The 18198-nt window shown below is 41.1% G+C and overlaps 1 protein-coding gene across 11 annotated transcripts in view; it reads right to left on the bottom strand.

Moving 5' to 3' along the window:
• Ahcyl2 (adenosylhomocysteinase like 2) overlaps nucleotides 1-18198 on the bottom strand; it is a 153605-nt gene that overhangs the window by 38707 nt on the left and 96700 nt on the right. For 5 of the 11 annotated variants that reach the window (XM_031381384.1, XM_031381382.1, XM_031381385.1 and 2 more), the window contains 3 exons: nucleotides 9576-9687; nucleotides 2529-2672; nucleotides 1932-2032 (listed from right to left, as the gene is read on the bottom strand). In XM_031381384.1, the coding sequence (XP_031237244.1) occupies nucleotides 1932-2032; nucleotides 2529-2672; nucleotides 9576-9687 (357 nt within the window). Of the gene's footprint in view, nucleotides 1-1931; nucleotides 2033-2528; nucleotides 2673-9575; nucleotides 9688-12997; nucleotides 13164-18198 lie in introns of those variants that run through there. The other 6 variants (XM_031381383.1, XM_031381392.1, XM_031381393.1 and 3 more) reach the window with 3 other exon arrangements.

Genomic DNA, 18198 nt, shown 5'->3' with positions numbered 1-18198 from the left:
CACACACACACACACACACACACACACACACACACACACACAGGAGAACAAAGACATGGAGAGAACACATGCACACTAACTAGGCTTTTGCATGGTGGCATACACTTCCCATAATTCTAGCATCTGGGAGATTGAGACAGGAGATCATGAGTTCAAGACCAGCCTCAGCTACCCAGCAGGTTTGAGGCCCACCTGGGCTACATGAGACCCTGTCTTAGAAGAAAGAGAGAAGGAGAAGGAAGATGACTTAAACCTTACAAGTCCCATAAAAAGTGCTAGAATGTTTTCAACACATCACTTTTCCTATGGATATCAATGTATTTGGAACTCCAAACGTACTACATTTTGGATGATAACTCAAAAGGAGAGATGTAGAGTACTATGGGACCACTTATTTTGCCACAGTGACTCTGGGGGGAAGAAGGGCCAGGGATCTGTATCACTGAAGATTAGGATATCCACTTACATCAAAAAACTGCTCATGTGGTGTAAACTTCATTTGTCCCAATGAAAGTTCATGTGGGTAAAAACCCTAACTTAAAATTATTTGGTTTTAGAGACTATTAGTACTGACAGAAGTATTTTATTTCAGTAGCAGCCCTCCTAGGAATGCAACAATTTTATCAGTGAATAGAGAATGCTGACTTTTCACTGTGGTTGTTCAGGAGTTGGAAAAAGTTGCTTTTTCTTTCATAAAATCAATAAAAATGTTGTTCTAATGCTCTGGACATAATGCCAGGCACAGTGGTGCATGTCTATAATTCCAGCACTCGGGAAACAGAAGGATTAACCATTCAAAGCTAGCTTTAGCTACAACAGCAAGTTAGAGACTAGTACAGGCTACATGAGATACTGCTGCAAACAAATAAGCTAAAAGCAGGAGCTGGAGAGATGGCTCAACAGTTGAGAGCAGAGTGTGGTTCTTAGCACCTACAGTCTAATCCCATTTCTAGAGTGTCCAGTGCTCTCTTCTGGTCTCTGCAGGCATCATAGCACATGAACACCTACATACTCACAAGCAAAATACCCGTTCACATAAGACAACCCCCCACATTTATATTATACATCTATATTAGTTAGTACAGATATCAGACTATTCTATTATAGTGTTGCTTAAGGATCTATATACTGAAATATAGTTTTATTATAAATTACTCCTATTAAAGTTCTGACTTTATATTAAAATTTTTAAAATTTCATATAACATAAATTATGGTGTATCTAAGTTCTACTGAAAGCAACTTGCTTATAAATAGGAGATAACTCTACTGAGTGTAGCAATCTCTGGTCTAAGCCTTCTTAGAATTAGTACAGCAGGGGCATGTAACCAGGCCTGCCAGAAACAGTCCTTCCTTTCCATAGTGTTCTTGGTGACTAAGTGGCTGTAAGTGACTTAAGTCAGCCTGTATGAAACAGGCAAACTATGAAGTCAGTTCTGAAAAATCACTGTTGTGATTTTTTTTTTTTAGGGAGGTCAAACAGAACTCCCCAACTCCAGACCATAGCCTGCCTTCCAGGTGGACTTTTGGCAACATGATGTAGTAAGTTCCTGTATGTTGAGAGCAGGTTGAATCAGTTTTCTCTTATTTGTTGCTGAGCCAGCTCTCTCTATATGCTTTCATGTATACAACCTCAGAGAGAGGACACTGGGCAGGGTGATGGAGAAGTATGAGACAGGGAGAAAGCTTTCACGTACTCATTTGCATACTCATGATCAAGCTTAGCCTGTGCCTTTCTGGCTGTACAACCCTGACAAATTACTCAAGCATTCTGGGCCTCGGTTTCCTTGTTTACAAAATGGAAAAAGGAATACCTGCCTACATGGCATTATGTGGATTAATGAAATAATATTGTTAGCCTGGTGCTGGCAGTTGCGAGCATTCAATAACTGGTGCAATTATTAACTATTATTAAGAGGAAAAAGGACTCACGGCTGTCTGAGCAGTGATGTGCGTACAACCCACAATTTTGGCTCCAGCCAAAGGCTTTTCTCCTTGGGCTCTCTTCCTTAAAGCCATCAAGGCAGGCATCTCTGAAAAGGCCCAATACAAACACAGAATATTAAACAGGGGGAATAGCAGATGAAAGAAAAACATAAAAAATACTCATTTAAGTTCCCTTGGTCACCTTCTGTTCGATGGTGTTCCTGAACGTTCTCTGAGAGGCCTTCTGAGACAAACGCTCCCCAGTTTGATCTTCTATTTGCCAATTCCTATCCAGGGGTTTCCTCTAGAACTATCGGACTTCACTCCCTCCCCAAAGTGTTTCCCAAACTCAGATTCTTTGAAGTGTTCTCGAGGAGATGGACATGTAGACTCATACCCTATAATCCCAGAACTTGGGAGGCTGAGACAAGAGAATTGTCTCGAGTGCAAGGTCAGTCTAGGTTCCAGAACGACACTGATCTCAGACAGATTAATAAACAAAAATGTGGTTTAGTATTGCACTGAAATTTGACAAGCTAGCTGACCCAGGAGTACTAACATGACAAAATGACACAGGCAGGTAAAAGGCATTTATTTCTTTACCTTGCTCAGCAATTTCAATTTCTCTGCGGCCAAACTCTGCTTGTTTGATGTTCTTGACACAGAAGTCGCTACTTCCCTTAGAGTTCTTTTGCTGCTTGTCCCTGGGGGACGTCTCATCATCAGAGCTATCTGTATATGAGGCAGCTGGAACACAAATGATAAAATCAGTCAGGAAAAAGACTGGCTTCTTGCACAATTGCAAACCAGTGGGATTTCACCAGTCATTAGCATCCCCCACGTTAACCCTTCTAGGAAGCTCCTTAATGAAACATGGGGTTGTACTGTGAATCGCCTGTGCAAGGTAGTCTCCACAGTCCAAAGCCTGAGACCTGGAAAAGGCTTTCTCTCCCTGTAGCATTCATTAGGAATCTAGTACTAACTTTTCCTTTTGAACACAGAGAAAGATAATGCTTGAAATGTGCAGAGGAAAGTTGAACCCAGGAAAGTCACAGTTAACATTCCTAAGCAAGCAGTTATTAACCCTCTCCACACATAACTCCCCCTACCCCTGCCTGTTGCTTAAATGCCTGAAGCAATTTGCTCTGTAGTACACTAACTGAACAGATAAAACCTAAAAAACAAGGAACTCATGGGAAAGTAATTAAGAACTACACTAAAGGAGTTTGTCTGACATAACAGAGCTATGCTTCTTAGGACTGGCTCTGATGAGACAGAACTATTCTTGCAGACCCAATCCGACCCCGACAATGAACTATGCAATGTGTAATTTTCCTTACTGGCCTCTGTAAGAAAGGGACCTTGGTGTTTCAGATTCCCAAAGCAGCAAAATACCCCCTTTTGGCACATTCAATGCTCTGGTGAGTAATCAACTAGTAATCTACACTAGAGCCATGGTTCTCACCCTTCCTAATGCTGCAGCCCTTTAATACAGTCCCTCATGTTGTGGAGAACCCCAACCATAAAACTATTTTCATTGTTACTTCATAATTATAATTTTGAAACTGTTGTGAATCTGATCTGATGGTTCTCAGGTGAGCCCTGTGAAAGAGTTGTTTGACTCCCAAAGGGGTCTCGAGCCACAGGTTGAGAACCACTGTACTAGAGGGTGAAAGGGCCACAATTGATTGTGGCCAACAGACGGTTACTGACACTGAATTCACATTCTTAGTCGAGATCTTTTTAGTCTTCATATTTGCTAATCATTTGCTAGATGATCTGAAGCTATTTCTTTCTTGATCTTTGTACTAGATGACAGTTCTTTCTAATCCTGGCAGTTTGGGGAGAATAAAACATGGTCTATAGAATGCAGCTCTCAGTGCAGTTAGCACTGCCATTAGTTCGAGGGGGAGAGAGCTGCAAAGGCTCAGGGTTCCTGAGGACTTGGTGCTCTTGATCTACTTACACCTAGAGCATTAAAGCATTTCTGAGATTTCTTAGCAGAGGGGCTGTCTGGGTAGGGGTTGGAGGGTAGACTGTAAAAGGCAAGTCCAACCTTGCCCAGTTAATCAGGCACAGTGCTGCATAGTGTGGGGTCAGCAGGGGCTTGAGAATCTCTCTTGCTCTGGAAAATTGCCTTAGAGCAAAGTCCTAACATGAGGGCACAGGAATGAATGTATGCACTAGGGGAGGTGAAGGAATTAGTAAATCCCCAAAAGGACTTTTGTTCTTACAAGGAACTAATCTGTACAAAACTTTTTGGTTCCTCTCCTAGGGTAAGAGAGCTCAAAGTACTTTTGGCAACAAAACTAGAAATAGTTTTCTGGACATGGCCTGTTTCATCAGTCAATATTCTGATATACCTTAGAAATCACAGGCTTAGGGGACCATAAGGAAAAAATGAGAACAAATTTATGAGGAAACTGATTTTGAAAAGAGTTTAAACTCAGAATAATTCGAAGTTTCAAATCTTTTTTCCAGAACCATGAAGGTTTTTTGTGCCACTAGTAGCAAACACTGATCAGCAAGGCAAGGCAAGCACTGAGGTTACAGAGCAGGGAGATCGGGAGTTCCAGGCCAGCTTGGGCTACAGACAGAACTATGTTTAAAAAACTGAAAAATAAAAATAAAAAAAGAAAATAGTAAGGCCAGGTGTGATAATGGACACCTTTAATTCCAGCTCTTGGGAGGTGAGGGGTTCGCTGGTAGTGACTAGAAAAGTTGAGACTGGAGCCCTTCCTCTAACCCAAAACAGTTCCCCTTCCTAAGCATCTTCAGGTCTCAAGGATGAATCAGGAGTGGGAGGAGAGCAAACTGAAACAAACAAAACAAAGCAATATTCCTTTTAAGAGAAACACTCCTGTTTTGTTCTGTTTTGTTTGTTTTTCAGACAAGATCTCTGTATGTAGCCTGGACTATCCTGGAACTAACTATGTACACCAGGCTGGTCTTAAACTAACAGACTTTCCTGCCTCTGTCTCCCAAGTGCTGGGATTAAAGATGAATACCACAGTACCTTGGCTCCAATTTCTGTGGTTGGCCTTTTGTTTCCAATTTAAAGAATAAAATGGTTGCATTTACTTATTTTAAAGCTGAGAAAACTAATATTTTACTTTCTTTTGAAACAGAGACTCATGCAGCCCTTAGCTATCTTAGAACTAGCTATGTACATTACCTTGGCCTCAAGCTCACAAAGATCGGCCTGCCTCTGCCTTCAGGTGCTGCTGGTATGTATGCCACTATATGTGTTGGGTTTCACCTTCATAATAGCAGTCAGGAATGTCTTTTTTCCCCAAAGGGATTTTTTTCCAGTCTTTTATCTGGAGCTAGCGTTGGCAAGTACAAAAGGTAGCAAGCGTCTACACTGCTGTAGTACATGGCTGCAACAGTGTCAGGCCCAGACCAAGAGAAGGGTTTCTGTGAACATGGTAGAAACTTTATTCAACTAATATGGCATGCATCTATTTAGTTTTGAACACACTCATTTCTGCCACTTTTACTTTTTTTGATAATTCATACTCTGCTGTCCAGATTAACCTGGATCTCTCTAAGTGGCACAGACTGGCCTTGAATTTGCCTGCTACTGCATTTTGAAGCTTCTAAAAATATCTGACTATGTCTGTCTACATAGTCTATACAAATATAGACTATGCTGTAACTATCAGCATAGTCTATAGCTCAGTCACTAACAGTGAGCAGTGGCACAGTGTTGTTGGTATAGTGCTGAGCACAGCTACCTTTCAAAAAGGAAGAAATCCACGACCTACTGGAGGGTCTAGCTTCATTCCCAGGTTACTGAATGACCAATTTTCAATTACCCTAATATAAAACAGGGAGTATAATAGATCCCCTCCTCCACAGGCTCACTCTTTCTCTAAACCAACACTAATAAAAAATCTTGCCAGGCAGTGGTGGCACATGCCTTTAATCCCAGCACTTGGGAGGCAGAGGCAGGTGGATTTCTGAGTTTGAGGCCAGCCTGGTCTACAGAGTGAGTTCCAGGACAGCCAGAGCTACACAGAGAAACCCTGTCTCGCCTCCCCCCCCCAAAAAAAATCTTACAGGGAAAAGAGATAATATCTAAAATGTTTCAGTCTTTAGGCAGAAAAGATTACTATTTACAAAATACAATACAATTTTATGATGGGATGTTCTCCTTTAATTTTCAAGAACCAAGGCACTACAGCCCATCTAACCGCATACACGCACACAGGTACATGCACAGGCTCACAAATGCCTGTGCACACACATGCACACATACACACACTGCACACATGTGCACCCAGCCCCAGCTGCACCTGATTTCCTCTTATCTCCCAGCACCTGGGAGACTGTGGGAGCTTGTTAGGAAGCAAGCAGTTAGAATTCTGATTGAATCAGTCCTATTAAATTAATTAAAGTCAGGCTCCCTTTGGGCCCAATCTATTTATTTGTTCGTGGAAATAACAGTAGAGACCCAGGTTTGACTGTGAATGGATTGTACTAATGAATGACTACAGAAGTATGTGAGAAGTTATGTTAGCTGCCCAATGCAAAAAAACAAAATCTGAAAAAAAAATCTAAAAGTCTCTCAAAATTTCTAAGTGCTAATTAGAAGTAAAGTGCTTAAGTCTTTCTCATCTGTAACCAATTCACTCATTGTAAAGATAACATTTTCATAAATGCTAATGCTGATTCTGGTCTAAAAATGAAGAAAAGTTATTTTGTTTATTTGCTTCTATGAGTTTTATTGCTTAGGAGAAGAGTTTTATATTAAAAAGTGCTGCCAGGAGGCAGAGGTGGGCAGATCTCCTGGAGCTTGAAGCCAGCCTTGTACACATAACAAGTTCTAAGACAGCAAGGAATGTAGAGAGACTGCCTCAAAAAAATTAACAATAAATAAATGACAAGTACTGAGTTCATGGAACTAATACTTCCTAGAGATTAGGCCATAAAAATATCATGAATACTACATGTATAGACAATATTTTTGAAAACATAATCTAGAATGTATCCAGATGAGCATACCGAGGTTAGCAGACTATCCTAAAAAGATAGGGAATAAAAATGGTGAACTTTATTTCTAAGAAAATATTTAAGTACTAGAGATTATGTAAGGGCCTAAGTTGATCGGGAAATAAGTAACTAGATAAGCCAGGTGACCCTGTCATTTAAATGCTGTCTATGAGGCAGATGGACATTTACCATGGATGCTACAGTCACACAGACGACAATTCCAACATCCAGCATATATCTCTACTTTTTACTCCAAAAACAAGTGTGGTGATTCCTGCTCCTGATTTTAATATCCATCAGTGGATACATTAGGCTGGCAACTTTGTTTCAGCAGCATAAGCCTGCTGTGCAGACACTAGTCCTGTCCTTGGACAATATTCTCATTGGGGATTGAAGATTAGGGTAAATGTAGGTCAGGTTGCAAAAGTCATCTTTCTCTAGTTTTCCTCAACCTTACAGCAAATCTTAGGATCTACTATGACCCAAATACTGTTTGATGTGTGAAGACACATATCTGTGATACAGACACACCTGAGATAGAGACAAGCAAGGCTCTTATGCTCATGGAATATAGACTTGTATTTGTACCTGCATGTATAGGGGCATAAGGCAAACGTGTGACAATTTTAAAAAATAGAGGTGGTGTCTTAGGGTCACTATTGCTGTGATTAAACACCACGACTAAAAGCAAGTTGGAGAGGAAAGATTTATTTGGCTTACATTTCTACATCCCTGTTTATCACCAAAGGAAGTCAGTCACAGCAGGAACCTGGAGTCAGGAGGAGATGCAGAGGCCATAAAAGGGTGCTGCTATGGCTTTGCTCAGCTTTCTTATACATCCAGGATCACCAGCCCAGGAATGGCCCCACCCTCAATGGGCTGGGTCTTCTCATATCAATCATTAATTTAAAAAATGTCCTACAGACTTGCCTACAGTCCGATCTTATGGAGACATCTTCTCAACTGTGGTTCCCTCCTCTGATGATTCTAGCCTGTGTCAAGCTGACTAGCACAGATGGCAATTTCATATAGTTCAATCTACAAGGTCCAAATTTATCAAGATGAGACCAGTTAATATTATTAATCGATGAGCTATATACAAGCACTGCAGGCTTACTTGGAAACTAAGGGATCACCCACATTCTTCTAGGTATACAGTATTTGTAATGTATCCTCCCTACATGAGGTACTTGGGTGGGAAGGCAGGCATTGGTTTCAAGAACACAGATGTATGGCTCTGGCTGTGCAGGGAAAAGATTGGGCTTAAGTTAAAATTTTAAATCGTTATTATTTAGTACTGATCTTTAGATGACATTTGACATGCCAAATGTTGTAGACTATTTGACAATTCATTTTCATGTTATGGCTTCCAGAGTTAAATCAACCAGTCAACACAGTTACTTCAGTAGAATAAAATGAGACTCAATCTCCCCACCGTTAGATAAAAACCATAGACGTTAATATTACAGTGTTCCTCATTTCCAATCATTGTGGATGGAAAATAAACACAGAAATGTAAATAATGTGCAATAACAACTTACCCAGCTGAAAAGCTATGCTTCCCAACCAACTGTACATAATAAGAATTCCTTCCTTAGTTGTGTGAAAAACAAATACAATTTTAGTCATGATAAAAGTTTTCTAGCAGGTTGTGATGGTTCACACCTTTAATCCCAACACTTGGAAGGCAGAGACAGGCAAATCTCTAGTAATTCAAGGCCAGCCTGGTCTACAGAGTGAGTCCAGGATTACACAGAGAAACACTGTTTGGAAAAACAAAACAAAACAAACAAACAAACAAAAGTTTTCTACTGAGTATTACTATTACTATTACTATTACAAAGTTAAGAAGTAACCAGTGCAAACTCCTGGCTCCCCACAACCTTCTAACAGAAGAACAAAGTAAAACTGACTCACTTTAGATCAGACTCCTACTGGGCACTGCTGTGTTTACAAACAGCTCTTGCCCTCAGGGGGACCTACAAAGCAACAGCTCCTGTGACATTAAATGATAAGTCAGCCCAGTAAAGGAAGGAAGGAGTAATAAGTAATTCGATGTCACAGCTTTGAGGAGAAGGCAAAGCACCGATTTACTTCAAATACCTACAGCATCTTCTTTCTTGGGGTAATTAAGAAATTTAGAACTTCAAAATCATCTTTAACTACATAGAGACCTGTACTACATAGGAGAGCTGAAACCCTGTTCTCACCTTTTACTGCAAAAGAAACTGAAGTATGGAGTGATTCTTAGCATGCACAAAGCCTGGGATGAGTCCCTAGTCCTGGTACTTACTTTGTAAGTACCATCTGAAGTGACAAGACCCTTAAAGAATGGGGAAAAAAATGAATGTCTTTGTACATGTCATTGAGTGGAGGCCATTGGTGAACTACATGCTCCTGAGGTAAATCAAAGAGCTCAATTTCCTTCCTTATCCTATTCTGCCTCTGTCAGAAACTGAGGCCTCAATAAAACTCTATTCTGAGGTCCCAAGAAATCCAGAGATTCTATTCAAAATTTTGGTTTAAATTTTAATTCAAAGAATTTTTTATCCAAGGCTATTTATCAAGAATGATTGGTCTTGGGTAGATGGAAGGAGGTCTGTTGCAGATATCAATTAACTTTGACAGGTGGGTCTATGGCAGCTTAGCACTCACCTGAGCTATAGCTGTCAGTAGATGACTGAGAGATGGAACGGGACAAAGATCGACGTCCAATTTTGGTGGGACGTTTGTTGAATTCCTGCTTCTGGTCAGCAAACTGAATCTGCTAAGAAAAAGAACCCTCATTATAGAAAGAAAAAGAACTCTGGTTATATATCTTAGTTACTGCTCTGTTGCTATGAAGAGACACCATGGCCAAGCAAAAGAAAGCATTTAATTGGGGGCTTGCTTTCAGTTACAGAGGTTTAGTTCATTGTCATACTGGGGAGTATGTCAGCATGCAGGCAGGCACTAGAGTATTAGCTGTGGGCTACATCTGGATTCATTGACCTAAAAAAAGAGAGAACTGGGCGTGGTGTGGATTTTTGAAACCTCAAAGTTCACCCACAGTGACACACTTCCTCCAGCAAGAAAGGAATACCTCCCTAATCCTTCTCAAATGGTGCCACTCCCAGTTGACTAAGTCTTTCAGGGCTATTCTCATTCAAACAAACACTTTATAAGAAGAAAACCCACCTGTATTTTGAGAAAGCAATTCATTTACAGATTGTTATCTTCCCATGTAGTTTATTTGCTTGAACAAACCCATGTTTGAATAGGACAACTCTTTGGGGCTGAGGATGTGGCTCAGGGGGTAGCCTGCTTTCCTTGCATACACTAATCCCTTGGTATAGTCCCTGGCACCACATAAACTGGGAGTGGTGGTGCACTCAGTACTTCTTAGAGAGTTTAAGCTGAGACCCATCCTCTCCTCCCACTTAGGAATATAGCTAAAGCACAGTGCTTCCTTAGCATGCAAAACGCCCTGTCATGGGGAGGGGGGAGGGAACACATCCTTGGGACTGAGGATGGTGGTAGATCCCTGTAACCCCAGCTCTCAGGGGGCCAACGAAGAAGAACACAATGAGTTCAAAACTGTCCTTGGATGCACAGTGAAAAGACCCTTGTTTCCAAAAGCAATAAAACAAACATAAAAAAAAATTTTTTGTTAAGAAGAATAATTTTTGACGTTCATCAATGACTATATACTTTGTACATTATAACTATGACACGGAGAGTAGTATTATGATTAAATTAAATTTTTAGAAAGGTAAGTCATATTCAGAAACACTTTCTATTGTTTCACTGAAAATGCAAGCTGAAGCTGAAAAAAGAAATCTCTGCAATTCCCTGTACACCCATATGTCTAGATGGCAAAACAACAGGGTACAAAAAGACCCTTGCCTGGAGTGTGAGCTCCTCAATGTGGTGTGCTCATTTTGAGGAAGTTCCTTCATTCAGACAGAACATTTCACTGAAACTTGGCTATGCCATTCATACGCCTTGTGATGTTGGTCAAGATGATTTTGTGAATCTGATTTTCCCATAAGAACAACAGAAATAAAAGCACCTCCATCACAGCTTTTAGAGAGGGTTAATTCTCCCATCTACAGCACGTAACCATTTCAATTTGCTTAAGACTTTTTAAAATGTGTTAGCTTTTTAGATACTAGCAAACAAACTAATTTTTAATGTTTAATATCATAAAGCACTTTTAAAACCAAATGCTTGGTTATTAGCCATGACTACAGGTGTGGAAGGATAAGCGACTGGACTGATTGCATACTCAAAGCACACTCTGCAGTTATAGTTGAGGTACCTGATAGTGACTTTCTTGTTAATTTTACCTGTGTCTCCTACAGCTGAAAGTTGCTGCTGGTGCTTTACTGATCAAAGCTCCTACCACTTATTTTATTAATAAGTTTCTCCTAACCAAACATTTCTACAATTGTTTAGATGATTAATGGTATAGACAAAAGTTTACAGAAAAGAATTAAAGATCTGACAATTGATTCTACCTTTAATGATAAACAGATCCTCCATGGGCAGAAGTTAGAATGCAATCAGCAGCTGCACTTCTTGTACTAAGAGTGCACTCTTGAGTCACTGAGCACTGAGACAAGGGGACTAATGCCAAAACGAAAGCTTAGCACTCATACCTCAGGGAATTCATAGCATTTCCATAGCTGTAACAACAACACAAAAATAAAGCCTGCACGGTGCTTCAGAGTTCACAAAGTTTTAGTAACAGGGCTATTCACTGGATTAGGAGCTCACTGCAGAATGGAAAGTGACAAGTCTGATTATTTTGCTAAGGTACCAACTTACTCCAAAAAGGATAAAGTGCCTTTTCTATGTACTCCAACAGGAGGCCCATGAATCTTTATGGACGTCTAGCACAGCATTTGACATAATGTCTTCCTTTCTGTACTCTCTATGAATTAAAGGCTCCATATGGCCTGATTTTTAATTAACCCTTAAATTCTCCAGCATAGATGGGTACCTGGCATATCCTATATACTCAATCATGTTCTGAATCCTGGATGAGTCTATTCTATCTTCATCGTCTGTATTTGAGGGAGTAGTAATAAGCACAGTAAGCATTAAGTCTGCATAAAGTAATTTTTAAGGGTTGATAAAACAGGCAAGGGAAAGGTGGAAGGTGCACAGAACTCAGGTGCAATAACCACATGCCTTCATTCTTTCTCAGAGGCCCATTGAGGAAAGGAATGAACGTCTTTCCAAAGACCACAATAAAGCCTATTTTCAGTAGAGCACCTCCTTTTTAAAAAGGCTTAAAAGATAAATCTTACCTCAGATATGTAACACCACCTCCCTATGCCAAACATACACACTGGCATAACAGTCACATGTGTGTGCATACGGACAGGCATGTGTACCTATTGACCACTAGAGGGGGCCAGTCACTCCCTCTAAGTTGCCCCTACTTAGCCTAGTTAACACTGTTATGCAGAAACCCAGCTGCACTGTCATCTCAAGGTAGTGTCATGAGGCTGAGCTCCTTGTCCTATAGTCTTTCAGCTGTCCGAATCCCAGCACTGACTTCAGCTCTTTCTAAGGCAACAGACCATACACTGAGAATGGCTCCTAAGTTCTCACTAAATTCAAGCTCCCTTCATCTTTTTAATATATAAGAATATTGAGAAACCACTTACTATATTAAGTTATGCAATTCCCCAATAACAAGCGTTTACTTTTCACTGATAACAAAACATGAGTTAAGTGTGGCAACTCTGGTGGCTGCATCAGTACCATTACATTACTCTCTCTCACACAGTTCATTCTGTAAAACAATGATCTGCCCCGAGAGTTACAGCACCTTGGCAGAATCTATCAAGGTTTACCTAACTTTCCTACCTTGTCAGAAATCAGAGTTCTTGCAGGCACCCCTCCTCTTCCACTTCAGCACTGTCTAACACAGAGGCAAGGGAAGAAAGAAGCTGGTAGAAATGGGTAGCTTGCACATGCCAGAGGGTAGAATGAAGGCTGGGTGGGAGGGAAAGAGGGTATAAGCAGCTTGCCTTAGATGATAATGGCTGCCGCAGCAAGACCGGCAAACAGGAGCTTAGCCTCACCTGGGCTTTAATCCCAGAGTTGCTATTGACAATGTATTTCTTCTTGCTGCTCAGCATAGTGATGCTACCAGCCAGTGGACAGTGACATTGCCGGCCACCTCTTTGGTCCAAGGACCCTGGTGGTAGGTCTTTTAAACTTTCCTCATCAGCAGTTCTCTTGGCTCTGGTTCCAGCTTGCTTCTATTTTTTTTCCTTTTGAGGGAGGTGGCTATCTCTGAAGCAGCTCCAACCACCCTTTCAGCCGTACAACAGGATTTAATAATAAGGCAGCTCTATTAAAGGCTCATCGGCCATTCCTAGCCCTGGATGATTTGTTTTATTATTTTTTCTTAACACATCATTACATAGCTCCTCTGACTTCTAAACCTTAACAAGTCCCTAGATAAGGCCCAACACACATGCATATATCAATGACTTATTTATATAACCAGTGTACTTTTTCCTGATATAGTTAACTTGCTAATTAGGTTCCCTTTTAACTTTACCTCCTCCTTTCCTATGTCAGATGATTTTAGTTAACCTCACCTCATTAGAAAAAAATTAACTACAGAGCCACTGAAACAATGAAGGAATTTATAAAGAGAAGAAAGAATATGAATGATGTCAAGTGGTTGGGAAGCCCCATGCTACCTTCACTCTGCCCTTGGGTTAGCCAGGCAGGGACACCAGATTCAGCTCTATCACCAAGGAAAACAAGTTTCTCTCTCCCTCCCTTTCTCTCTCCCCCCCTCTCCCCCCCTTTCTTACTCTCAATTGTTTTCTTACAACTTATCTGTATATTTTTTAGACACAGTCTCACAATGCAGCTCAGGCTGGCCTGGAGCTCAGGATCTTCCTGCTGCAGTTTTCCAAATGTACCACCATGACTGAGTTTGCATATTTTCTATGCTGGTTTTTACATTTAGTATCTGGTTTTATCTCAAGACTGAAGCTTATTTAGTGCTGAGTGAGCCCCATTCACTTTTTTTACTTTGAGAAAGGGAAGGGAAAGGAAGGGAAGGGAAGGGAAGGGAAGGGAAGGGAAGGGAAGGGAAGGGAAGGGAAGGGAAGGGAAGGGAAGGGAAGGGAAGGGAAGGGAAGGGAAGGCATGTTTTGGGGTTGGGGAGATGGCTCCATAGGTCAAGAGTTCATGTTTTGCAAGCATGGGGGCATAAGGTGGAGTCCTCAGTAACAATGTAAACTGCTGGGCATGGCTGGGTGCACTATTACCCTAGCACTTTGGTGTGGAGCCAGATCCTGGGAGCTCACTGGCTGGCCAGCCTAGTGGAAATGGCGAGCTTCCAAGCTTCTGGGTCAGAGAAAGACCCTGTCTTAAAGCAATAAGGCAGACGACAATAAAAGATATCCAACATTTCCTCTAACTTCTGCCTGTATACACACAGTGAGTGTGCATATGTACATGTTGAGTATGCACACCCATACATTCATGTGCACACACACATGCATACACCACACATACAAACCACACACACACACAAAATTTTTTTTAAAAAAATTGTTTCCTGGAAGGTATGATCACAAGGGAGAATTTAACACTGTGACCAGAACCACAGTGACCTTCTTACATGCTAAATGAAGATTCAACCAAATAGAAGCAAAACTGTCTTATTGATTCTGATTTCTGAAAGGAACCCAAAGAATGTTACTTTAGGTGCCTGCTACAGATTTGGGTGTGGATATGATTTGATAGTGAGAAGAGAAAGAAATAAAAAGAGGAGAGGAGAGGAAAGGGAGGGGAGAGGAGGAAAGGAGGGAAGAAGGGAGGTAAGAAGAAGAGAGGGGAAGAGAAACTGCTTGTTGAGTGCAAGAAAGGCCAAAATGATATTTTGTTTTGCAAAGATAATCTTTCTTTCCAGGGAAAAGATCATATTACATAGTGTTCTCTGATTTCTCTGGAAGAAGTGATGTGCTAGTGTGTATCACAAGCCCACATGCTACTTCTATCAGTATATGCAAGTATCTTTTAAAAGATTTTTTATTACATATATTTCATGTGAGGGTGGGGAGGTAGTCAGAGGACAACTTGTGGGAGTCAGTTCTCTCCTTCTATGTGGGCTCTGAGGATCACACTGAGGCCCATCATCTTGACAGTAAGCATCTTTACTTGCTGACACCTTCCTGGGCTATGCACAATAATCTAAGAAGTCAGTGTACTGGCTGGTTTTGTGTGTCAACTTGACACAGGCTGCAGTTATCACAGAGAAGGGAGCTTCAGTTGGGGAAGTGCCTCCATGAGACCCAGCTGTGGGGCATTTTCTCAATTGCCCCTTGTGGGTGGTGCCATCTCTGGGCTGGAAGTCTTGAGTTCTATAAGAGAGCAGGCTGAGCAAGCCAGGAGAAGCAAGCCAGTAAGAAACATCCCTCCATGACCTCTGCATCAGCTCCTGCTTCCTGACCTGCCTGAGTCCTGACTTCCTCTGGTGATCAACAGCCATGTGGAAGTATAAGCTCAATAAACCCTTTCATCCCCAACTTGCTTCTTGGTCATGATGTTTGTACAGGAATAGAAACCCTGACTAAGACAGTCAGCATTAGTATCTTAGTTTGACAAAAAGCAAGGTGGTGGTGTTATTATTTAAGTAGTGATGCTGGAAGCTGAACTTAGAGCCTCCAGCACTGTAGGCAAATATTCTTGCCCAAGTTTGATTTCAATTCAGTCTTCAGAGTCCATGTAAAGAGAGCCATCTTGGTGGTCCAAGTTTTTAATCCCAGCATGTGAGAGGCAAAGACAAGCAGATCCTTGGGGCTTGCTGGCCAGCCAGCATTGCTTACGTGGTGAGTTCCAGGCCAGTGAGGCTCTGTCTAAAAAAGAGGTAGTCAGTGCTGACTGACTGACAACAGCCGAGTTGTCCTCCATCATCTGCACACATAGCACCACAACATAAAAATGCGCCAAAATAAGGATACAAGACAGTCCTGAGGGCTATATAATGATACACAAATCTAAAATACTAATATTTCTATTCTTTTAAGGCAATAAATTCATAATGGCTGGGCGGTGGTGGTGCACGCCTTTAATCCCAGCACTTGGGAGGCAGAGGCAGGCGGATTTCTGAGTTCGAGGCCAGCCTGGTCTACAGAGTGAGTTACAGGACAGCCAGAGCTACACAGAGAAACCCTGTCTTGAAAAAACCAAAACAAACAAACAAACAAACAAAAAAACCCTAAATTCATAATGTAGAATACACGGATGCCCATAACTCCTAAAAGAGATAGCATAAAGTTTAGGTTTTTTGCCAAGCAGAGATAGGTACAACTCTACTCTGTGTTCCTCCAGAAAACGAGTGTGAAGGGCCTCTGTGTCCTTTGGTAGCAGAGCCATCACATTAGTGAGTTCATTACACTAATCTGTATACTGAAAATTAAGGCACACACTTGTTAAAACTTTGACATTTTGTTCGCACGTTGGATTTAGCTCCAGAGTTTTCTATTGGAGGTTAAAAGGCACTTTTACAGTTTGCACGTGAGATCTGAAAATCTATAGGCAATGCCCTAGAGGTTCATAGGTCTAGCTGCTGGCTAAGCAGTTATCAGTGTCACCTTCAGACCAGATCAGAAGTTAATGACTTGGACAGTACCTGAAAGAAAGCCTTGAAAGTCGAAGAAAGAGCAACTGAGCTGATGGCATTACCAAAGACAAGCCTCTCCCTGCTGAGCTGCACTGCTTCCCTACTGATTAAAGGGTTTTTCCTGGTTTTTTAAATAAAGGCTAAATGAGAGAGATACATCAAAATATTGAAAATGTCCTCCATACACTAGGAAGCTCTCAGTCACACGCCTTAAGCAACAGTCCTAAGTCCCTTAGGACAGCCTTCCTGTCCACATAAACAGAGAGGCGGAGAAGCAGACTCAGGAGAAGCTCTTTGAGAGGACATGCTATCTGGGAACAATGAGGACTGTCCTTTACAGAATGTAAATTATGAGACCCTTTTGTTTTGCTCTGGAGTGGCACAGCTGTGTCCAGTGGGGTTCTCCTGTAGTACTCCTTTTCAGAAACAAAACTTAGTGCCTCCCTATGGTTGCTCCTATAACAAAACCAAATTTCCTACTCTCTTGGGTATTACAAGTTGCTGGCGATTCAAAAACAAAGAACAAAATCAAAACAAGAGTTAAAAAGCTAGCCAGAGTAATGAAGTGATTTCCACTAGTCCAAGTCACTACATTTGAAATCATCTTACAAATACAATTGCTTTCAATCAGATATCTTTTAAATGAGTGCAATGCTATAAAATACTAAACCAATACCAATAGCTTCTATAAAAATGACATGCAGAGGCTGGACAGAGGCTTAGTGGTTAAGAGCACTCGCTGCTCTCTTACAGTCCCTGGGTTCAGTTTCCAGCATTCACATAAGATAGCTCACAACAGCCTGTGCCTCTAGTTCCTGGGGACTGCCATCCTCTCCTGGACTCCACTGGCAAGCCTGTGGTAAGCATACAGACAAGCAGGCGCACATATACATGTAAAATAAACAATTTTTTAAAATGACAAATTGTCACCATTTGTTTTGAGATAGGACCAGCTACAGCCCATGTCGGCCTCACATTCACAATGCACAGGTAGAGTTTTCTACTGGGCTTTTGTCAGATCTGCTATATACTTAATCTCGTTATTTTAATAGCTATCTCTTTAAGTCCCTAACTCTATAAACTAAAGAGAACTTAGAATGCATTATAAAAATGTAACAAGTTTATAATAGGGAAACATATAGACAGGGTCTAAGAAGTCCAAGAAGTTATAAGAAACCAGTCAGGACATTAAGGAATTTTTTCAAATCAATAGTAAAGGAACTGGTGATAGATCATTGGACAGAAACACCTTTAGCGAAACCAGATTTCTTCCCCAGAAGGGAGAACTGACTTCTTCTGCAAGTCCTGACTTACAAATGTGTGTTGTGGCATGTGAACCCTATTAAAAGAGTTTTTAAATCAACATTGAATTGCCATTATTTGTTTTTGAGATAGGACCAGCTAGAGCCCAGGTTGGCTTCAAACTCTCTATGTAGCTGAGGCTGGGCTCGAACTCCTGATTCTCCTGCTGCTACCCTGCAAGTGCTCCACAATGTTGGTTTTACGTGCCAATTTTTACTAACAAATATCAACTTAAAATTATTTTACTAAAACTATCTATCTGGCAAATATGGTATCTAGGAAAATGGTATGAAGAGAAGTAAAGTTCTTGCCTTGTAGCAATACACATGC

This window comes from Mastomys coucha, unplaced genomic scaffold, assembly GCF_008632895.1.
Source record: "Mastomys coucha isolate ucsf_1 unplaced genomic scaffold, UCSF_Mcou_1 pScaffold20, whole genome shotgun sequence".
In the NCBI taxonomy this organism is placed as follows: domain Eukaryota; kingdom Metazoa; phylum Chordata; class Mammalia; order Rodentia; family Muridae; genus Mastomys; species Mastomys coucha.
The sequence above is the reverse complement of the archived record's forward strand: the minus strand, read 5'-3'. Positions and strand labels throughout refer to the sequence as shown.